This window comes from Urocampus carinirostris, chromosome 3 (assembly GCF_059441175.1).
Source record: "Urocampus carinirostris isolate Australia breed hairy pipefish chromosome 3, RoL_Ucar_1.0, whole genome shotgun sequence".
NCBI lineage: Eukaryota > Metazoa > Chordata > Actinopteri > Syngnathiformes > Syngnathidae > Urocampus > Urocampus carinirostris.
In genome coordinates this window covers 33,976,514-33,985,315 of record NC_142351.1, presented here as the reverse complement: position 1 = coordinate 33,985,315, position 8,802 = coordinate 33,976,514, and the positions used below count along the sequence as shown (strand labels likewise).

The 8,802-nt window shown below is 36.8% G+C and overlaps 2 protein-coding genes across 2 annotated transcripts; both read right to left on the bottom strand.

The window, feature by feature from the left end:
- Positions 1-155: 155 nt before the first annotated feature.
- micos10 (mitochondrial contact site and cristae organizing system subunit 10) lies at positions 156-2,904 on the bottom strand. Its single transcript, XM_088329963.1, has 4 exons — positions 2,742-2,904; positions 1,730-1,777; positions 1,523-1,623; positions 156-388 (listed from the first exon to the last, which is right to left on the bottom strand). The coding sequence occupies exons 1-4, from the start codon at positions 2,803-2,805 to the stop codon at positions 383-385; spliced, it is 219 nt and encodes a 72-aa protein (XP_088186089.1). The 5' UTR covers positions 2,806-2,904; the 3' UTR covers positions 156-382.
- Positions 2,905-3,112: 208 nt separating this feature from the next.
- sike1 (suppressor of IKBKE 1) lies at positions 3,113-7,751 on the bottom strand. The gene is made up of 5 exons (XM_088329962.1): positions 7,308-7,751; positions 5,704-5,809; positions 5,485-5,627; positions 5,269-5,382; positions 3,113-3,765 (listed from the first exon to the last, which is right to left on the bottom strand). The coding sequence occupies exons 1-5, from the start codon at positions 7,464-7,466 to the stop codon at positions 3,646-3,648; spliced, it is 642 nt and encodes a 213-aa protein (XP_088186088.1). The 5' UTR covers positions 7,467-7,751; the 3' UTR covers positions 3,113-3,645.
- Between the last annotated feature and the right edge of the window lie 1,051 nt (positions 7,752-8,802).

The following is an 8,802-nucleotide window of genomic DNA, read 5'->3' as shown; positions in this document are numbered from 1 at the left end:
CCTATATTGTGGAAATTGGCGTGTCGTTTTCAGTCACCAACTAGCAAAAAAGAAAAACCATAAAAGCAATTTGATTTCCCCTTTTGAAATAAATTTACTTGCACATATTTGTTTTCCTTGCATTTGTGTAGGACTCAATCAACAATCCCATTGGGTTGTTTTCATATCATTTTATTACATAAACAGACTGTCCTGATCAAGCATATGTGATACAAAGCCACACTGGGGGAGGGTCTTCCAATAAGCAGACATTGGTGTCTAATAATAGGGGTACAGTGCAAAAGCTGACTCCATCCGCCCATGCATCATTCCAAACGGCTTTCATAGAAGCAAAGCAAATCAATCTTAGGAAAAAAAACAGTCCTTTGACGGCTTGAGACAACTAGTCCTGTTGAAAAACAAAACACAACACTCATTTTAGAAACCTGGGAAAGTTCGTGAGTGAGGGATTTAGAAAAACACAACAATCCACAATGGCTTCGATGAGCAGGTAGTTAGTTGCCTTGCATGGCTCACGCTGCTATCGGTTAGTTAGTGTGTATAAAATGGGAAAGTGTGAAGCACATTGTAAAGCGCTTTGGGAGGTCTTCATTGACTTGAAAATTGCTATACAAATGCAGAACATTTACATTTACAACGGGTGTGGAATAATCTTAACCCAGAATAAGTTAATACTAAACCATAGTGTAGAATCGTCTTGATTGTCATTGATAACAGTGTAGTCAACATTGTTTGCAACGAGATTAGACATGGTTTTTAAGGATAAACAGCTTAAAAACACAATGATTCCAGAAACTCAAAAAAGGAAAATGAGATAAAATAATGTCAGGAGATATAGACAAAAATATTGATACGGTAGTGCTTGGAGACTGGCCTAAGTTGCAAGGGCAATTGCCTTTTTCAATATTAGTGTAATGAAAAATAATGCATCCTAACAATAGTGCAAAGACAAGTAGTGCAATAACATTTAGGAGCAACAAAATATATGTATATGATGTATTGATGTTCATTGACTTTAATAATGTTTATTTTCTATGTGGAAGCCCAAAAAATATTGGAAAAGCTAAAAGCTTAGTTTTACGTTTTTTTTTTCATTTGTGTGCGTCATTGTATAATGGCAAATAATTATAGGAAAATCAAAGACGTTTGACCATGAGTGATACTGGACAGATTGATTGCTCACAGAATAATAGAATGTCTATACATTACAAAATGTGGTCAAATCCTTGTTTTTTGACCAAAACCCTGCATCGTCAGTTTTGTTTCAAACGATTGGATATCAAATAATATTTCGAGCTGGAGCGACAAAGTAACCATGTCATATTTACAGTACATGTTATTATTGAAATTATATAGTTTGGCGTGCTCAGTGCGGTTCAACACTGCAGTCAACAACTAACGTTTTAAACATTTAATAAACAATCCAAATTAAATGGGACATAGGGAAATTGCCAAAGTACATTTGATTGTGTCAGTGTTCTTCCTGTTGTGATTTTCTTTTGTATATGAAATTTGTAGTTACCTTTTTATAAAGCAAGTAATGTAACCTCAGGTCATTCTGACAGTTAGCATATGCCATGCCGAGGCCCATCCCAGAGCCAAGCGTAATAGGCCATGTGTGTCCTAGAATCGGAAAAACCCCAAAAAATGCAGCATTACATGTTAGTTAGTTCATCAGGTAGAGAAGCAAAAAAAAAAGAAAGAAATGTTGAAAAATGCATTAACTTACGCTTGAAGAAGAGGACAGAAAACACAATTCCCAAGCCCAGACCTGTGCCTACAAAATAAAAAAATGAACACACATTGTATCACTGATGACGTCACGGTATGCTGGCTGCGTTTGAAAATTGTTACACTGTGAAAGTTGAAAATGTAAGTCTAAGACTGTTTGTGTACATTGTTTAATATCTGATGGGGTTTTATGTTAACTACCACTGCACCTCCTTTCATTATTTGTCCAAACTTTTTGTGAATTTTGGGTATATGTAAAAGCAAAATGATTAAACATTTATGTCAGCTCCCTCCAGGTGAGGATCATGTTATGTCGGATAAATACAAAGGTCTCGACCTATGAGTAATTTAAAGTCGCATGGGATAGTTCATGCATTTTTGCTTATTATTCAAATCATTATTTTTTATCATCAGGATGCGTTAAATGATACACACTGTCCCTCAAAGTACAAATCCATACATACCAGGAAGAAAAATAATGCTGTGGTTGGTTGGCCAAAATATATGACGAAATGCACAAATAAATGAATACATTTTATGTATGTCATATATTTAGGTAATATTCATGTTCATAAATAAACATGGCATATATTTGAAGCCATTTATTTATTCGTACGTTTATTTATGCATGCAGCAGAAACAGTTCTCCACGATGTGTTCTTATATGTATATGGAAAATATGCAAATGTATATCTACATATGGCAAGACTGGTCATCGATTTCTAACCGTAAAAAATACCAAATAACAAAAATGCTGAAATGAAATGCATTTTAAATTACACCATTATCTACGAACATTTATAATGAAGGTTATTTGATTATATCGATGACCTAAGTACTGAGTTGTGTTTGAGTGCAAGGGGAAATCAATGTTTTTCCCCTGGTCATTGACTTGCCCTTTGCTAGCTAGTTAGCTAACTCGCTACTCAATGACAAATCCTTCTAAAATAGGTCTCTCACTCGTCCTCTCCACATTTGTAACAAATACGGATAAATTTGTAATTATTTACCGAGCTTAATGACTCCGTCGGCAAGGCATCGATCCCACTTTTTCCCCAGCTCTTTCTCAGACATGCTGAGCTTTTAGCATCAAGCTGGCTCCAAGTGTCAAATGCAGGCTTGTGCTGCGTTCATGTACAATCGGATATTTCATCAATCAAAAACCAGAATTTATTTCAAGGAAATCAAAGAGTGGGATACACAAAGGCTAAAATTTGGATAATAATGCAAAAATAAAATAAAAAAGAAAGTGCTTCATCATATTGAGCTCGATTGAATTAGTAATTTATCCTTGATTTACGTAAATGCAGCACGTGGTTCTCGCGATATCAGTGTAGTGTAACGCTGGAAACTCACGAAGAATTCAATGCAGCCAACAAAATAAACCATTTTAGTTTTATCAGTACAATTCTATTTACAATTTTCTAGACAGGACATGATGACAAAAAAGCAAATTTATCATAATATTTCTGAGTTCATGGGACAACTAAAAACAATGTATCAATTGTCAATCCACTAATTTTAAAATAATATAAAATAACCAAATATTTTGGATGACGATTAAAATAAAGTTTTGATCATCTAGTGAAGGGGTCCATTTGCAGAATCTTGCGTTTCACACAAGGCAAATTTGCAAAACTGTAAATATGTGCGTGAAAGTTGAGGTGGTAGATTCCATATTTTCTAGAGAAAATATAATTTTCATCAAACAACAAAATTCTACTTGCCTCATACTATACAATTGCTTCTTTAAAAAAAAAAACTAAATTTACATAATCTTGGCAATTAACCCCGTAATGAAAAGAGGACATCAAAACATCCCCCACAACATAAAAAAGATGTGGTTAAACAAAACATCTGGTGAAGATTATTAACACATTTCACAAGGCCTAGAAAAGACTCGTACATTTTGAATTAATCGTCGGAATTTTCGTGTTTGTTTTCTGGAGTTAATGTCGCTGGCTTGGTGCTTTCCTCTCTTGTCATTGAGTCCTTACTGATGGCCAGGAGGTCTCGAAGCTCCTTGTTCTCAATCTGGTCAACAAAAAGTGAGGGAAATATTGTAATAAAAAATGAAATCAAAAACGCAGCAAAAATGTAACGGTAGTTATATATATATATATATATATATATATATATATTTGTACAAATATAGCTGTTATTTTGAGGCATTGTATTATCCAATAACATTTTCAAGTTTAGGTTAGGCATCCTAAATGACGATTTCCCCATTTTTCCCTGCATAAAATTCTACAATATGCAGACTTTGCAAATCACTCATGGCAACACTACTCTAATAATAGAATCTTTATTGTGGCAAGTCCCCCAAATCACCCAATTTCCAGTGTCCAGTGGATAAAGATTTTCAAACTACATTATTATTGTATGTATTCATGTCAAGTGATAAGTTTTGTAAACTACAACCTGTAACATTTCATATGTTAACAGTTGTAATAAATCATTAAGAAACATAATAGAAAGTTGAAGGACATTCGTTTGAAGTTACGAAAAACCCTACTTACTGCCGTGTCCTGTTGTTAGAATCAAGTATTGCATGTCTGAATTGCAGTTCAGTGCATCTTTTACTAAAAAACATCGATACCACCGACTTTTAATAGTGCTTGTAAATTTTCATCAGACAGATGCTTAGCATATCATATGTGTGATGCTGATTCATTTTTAACTGAAACCATATGTTTTAAGAAAATGTATTCTCGGTACAAGTGCAGGTATGTTGGCTGTGCCCAAACTTGTCAGTAACCCTAACCCTAACACAGGGTGATCATTTATTAAATATTCCCGTTGTATAGCTTACTGTCAATTGAAAATAACAGCGGAAAACAATAAGGGTTGAGGTGATGACTATTACTACTCATCTTTTTTCTGGATTTCATCATCCATCCACCCATTATCTGCACCGCTTATCCTCAGTAGGGTGGCGGGGGTGCTAGATCCCATCCCAGCTATCTTCGGGCAGTGGGCAGGGGACACTCTGAACTGGTTGCCGGCCAGTCACAGGGCACAAAGAGACAGACTACTCGCTCATTCCCACCTAGGGACAATTTGGACTGGCCAATTAACCTGACATGCATGTTTTTGGAATGTGGGAGGAAACCGGAATGCCCAGAGCAAACCCACGCAAGCACAGGGAGAACATGCAAACTCCACACAGGAGGTTCGATCTCATGACCTCAGAACTGTGCCGCACACGCGCTAACCACTTGCAAAAAATATCATTCCTTCAGTTTTATATGTTTGGGATGGCATATACTTAAACTGGGAGAGGCAAACAGTCTGAATAGCAGACGCTCTACATTCACAACAAGAGGTTAAGAACGCATGAAAGATGTGTGCATGTAGACAAATGTTGCACGCTCCATCAAATTCTAAGCCACTAAACTCCTTACCACTGGTAGAGTTCAATAAAACGTAGACATTTTTGTCTGTGTTATAAAGTCCAAACAAAAAAGGGTGTAACAATACAGAAAAGTTAGACAACCGATATTTGTTGGCATATATGACAAAAAAAATAGTTACCTCTAGTTGGGCAAGTTTCTGTCTGATGGAGCAATAACGTTGATCATCCACTTGCATTGCTTGTCTCATAACCTGGCCCATCTCGCATATTCGCTCCACTTGGGTCTGCACTTCCTGGATAAGAGCCAATGCCAGATTAAATCTATATACATTTGCATTCTCTTGTAGTTATAAGTGGATACCACAAAAAAGAAAAGAAAAAAAAGGTAGCTCTACTTTTGCATGGTCTTCATGGAGGGTAAGGACGGGTTTGGTGTCTAGTTCTTCTTCAGCCTTCATCATCTGGAGCATATGCTTACGATAACGTTTCATGATCAATTCTAACGTATCCTGATGCTCCTCAAGAGATAACAAGAGCTCTGCAGACATTGCATGTCAAAATATCACATTGAAAGTACAGTCAGAACTGGGGAATTTAGGTTTTCATTTCCAAACCTTTATTCTCCTGCTGGAGTTCCTTGATTTGTGTATTCTCCTGAGTTAAAAGTATGTGAGGCTTGAATTTCATCATCTCCTGGATCTCTGAAGAGTCATCTGCTTGCTAAAGAGAATATAATGCAATGTAAAGCCATCTGTACATGAATCATCAACAACTAACAATAAATTACTGAAAACTTAGATAACATAGATAATACTGGCCAACATTTTTTGTATTACTTGCATATTTTTTCTATATGTTTGCACTGCTGAATCAGGATTTGCATTTGATTGTCTCCATCAAGTCCAGCTTTTGCTTTTTAAGTTGATTTGAAAAAAAATCAAACCGTGTGACAAAACGTATAACATTTTTGTGTCACCTGCAACTCCTTTTTGTAAATACACATCATCCTTTATCACCCTAAGTAGGGAACTTCAGAAGGAAAATGTCTGCAAAAATATATTGATACCTGAGAAAATATTGATTGAGAATGATACACTGATTTGTGCTTTTGGAGAATGTTCTAAAGTAGAACCCTTTTGGGAAAATATTATTGCATGTGTGGAAAAACGGTTGAATTGTACACTTCTTAAATCACCAAGACTGTCTTCTTTGACCCACTTGGACTTTCAAAATTCTCAAGACTAGATTGTGAATTTCCCTGCGGGGATGAATAAAGTATCTATCTATCTATCTATCATCACCTGCACTTGGACAATTTTGAGACACTGTAAGATCCCGGATAGCTCAGCCAGAAAGATTTGGAAAACACTAAGTATGGATGTAATTTTGGGTGAAAAAAATGCTGGGAACAGCAAATGGGACTAATTAGCACCAAGACTTTAGGAACTTTTTATCCACAACCACAATCTGTTACACCTCATAGTGCATAACACCACACTCCTCGGTAAGTATACTGTTTATCTATTTTATTTTTTCCACATGACTAACTGTTCTTTAGCTTGTCGGTCTTTGGGTTTGTTCGGGGTGGGATTTTTTTTCCCTTTTGTATGGTAAGACACTGAACCCCTAATACACCCAATATGCAGGTTAGCGCCTTACATGGCTGCACGGCCGCTATTGGGAAATGTGAAGCACACTGTAAAGCGCTTTGGGAAGTCTTGACTTGAAAAGCGCTATATAAATGCAGATCATTTCATTTAATTTCATTTAAAATCGAATTAAAATTGTGAAATAAAAATAAATTTCTCACGCTGAGGTTTTTGAAGTTGTTATTAAATCACTCAGGTAGATTTCAGATCAAGTGACGCTGTAAAGCCCCTTGATACTTATTTATTAAGGACAGTACAAATAAATGTGATTTGACTACACTAACGACAACATAATTGCTATTTACCAAAACATTGTACTCCCTCGTGTATCAGTTTCTTCCAATGGCTGCTCTATTCATTCGCCTCACAATATATTCCATTCTCACATTTGGTGATATGACAATTCGAGCTCACATCAGACAAGAAGTAGATCCTGTACTTGTCAGATACAGTAGATATACATATAAAAAAATAACCAATGCAATTATGTCTGACAAGAGTTCATAAACAATAAAGGTTAATCTTTATGGACCAGTTCGTGTTGTGTTTACAGTAAATGAATACCATACCTTGTCTGGAAGAGCATTTCCAACCTCCTTCATGCTCTGCACCTTCTGACTTAGGGCATCGGACTGCTCGATAAGGCCCTCGGCTGCAGTGTCGTGCTCTTTTAGCCTCTCCAACAGTGTCCGCGCGTCACCCATCACTTTCTCTAAAGTGCACGCCATCTCCCTTCAAATATACCGCATATAGGGTACGCTGTCACCCTACTAGCGTTCCCCACTTCCCGTTAGCTAAATCGACCTCGATGTTCAGCCGTCACTTGCGTATTTCTCTTTATGCATCGAATGTAGAGAATAACTCCAAGTTTGCTGAATCTATTTGTTATATATTACACATGCCATTAAATGATAGTCCAATATAGTACAAAACAGAAAAAATGAAGAACGGGAGTTCGATAAACAGGAATGATGAGATCAGTTGAACAGTCAAAACTGGGTTCATGCGATGCACTCTGATGACGTCACTTCCGTATTTACGTTCTCTTTAAGTAGTATCCAGAAATAAAATATCCAGCATTCATGATTCTTATTTGTTTAGTTTATAAATCTTTCCTGAAAATAAGTTAACAGGACACTTACACGCTTTGGCATATTCCCCCTGGGCACACATTTAAGTATTGTCTTATTGTTTATCATTATCTAAAACACAATAAATTGTACAGCTGTTTTTGTACAAATGGTTTGTTTCCTTTTGTTAATTCATGATTGATGCTGTTTTTGTGCCGTGCCTTGAAAAAGCGAAAGGAGCAACTTATTACATATGTAAAATATTTGAATTAATATTATATTTAATACTATTATTTTGTATGGGCAGCACGGCGACACAGTTCTAAGGTCTCTGGTGGGTTCAAATCCAGCTACCAGACTTCCTGTGCGGAGTTTGTATTAACCCCGTGCTTGCGTGGGTTTCCTCCGGGCACTCCGGTTTCCTCCCACATTCCAAAGACATGCATTTCAGGTGGATTGGCCGGTCCAAATTGTCTCTAGTTGTGAATGAGCAAGCGAGTTGTCTGTCCCTGTGCGCCCTGCGATTGGCTGGCAACCAGTTCAGGGTGTCCCCTGCCCACTGCTGGGATAGGCTGCAGCACCCCGCGACCCTACTGAGGATAAGCAGTGCAGCTGATGAGATGAATTGTTTTGTCGGTTCAAACAGAACACAGAATCTAATACAAATTTGTTCAAGCCTTGTGTCTTATCATTTTCTTAAAGGGGATTAGTTTCCTCATGATGAGGTTTTTTAGTTTTTCCTTGCCCTCGTAGGTAGTGGTCTGTTCAGCCCTTTGAGACTTGTGGTTGGGGGCTATGCAAATAAACATGACTTGAATGGACCTAACTTAATCGCACATGAGGTAATCCCCGTTCCAGGATCATTTAAAAGGCAGGACTGCATTCCTGTCAATTTTCATACAACCCCCCATTTTTAATAAGTTCTTTTTTCATGATTTCTACGCCGTAAATTATTTTTTAGTTCGGAAATTTGCATTTAAATATATTATTACGT

Coding starts and splice junctions, on each gene's coding strand:
- sike1 (XM_088329962.1), bottom strand. CDS start 7,466: ATGGCGTGCACTTTAGAGAAAGTGATGGGTGACGCGCGGACACTGTTG. Junction 5,810..7,307: donor GAAATGCTCTTCCAGACAAG/GTATGGTATTCA, acceptor TATTCTCTTTAG/CAAGCAGATGACTCTTCAGA. Junction 5,383..5,484: donor TCCATGAAGACCATGCAAAA/GTAGAGCTACCT, acceptor GCTCTTATCCAG/GAAGTGCAGACCCAAGTGGA.
- micos10 (XM_088329963.1), bottom strand. CDS start 2,805: ATGTCTGAGAAAGAGCTGGGGAAAAAGTGGGATCGATGCCTTGCCGAC. Junction 1,778..2,741: donor CGACGGAGTCATTAAGCTCG/GTAAATAATTAC, acceptor TTTATTTTGTAG/GCACAGGTCTGGGCTTGGGA. Junction 1,624..1,729: donor TTCTGTCCTCTTCTTCAAGC/GTAAGTTAATGC, acceptor TTCCGATTCTAG/GACACACATGGCCTATTACG.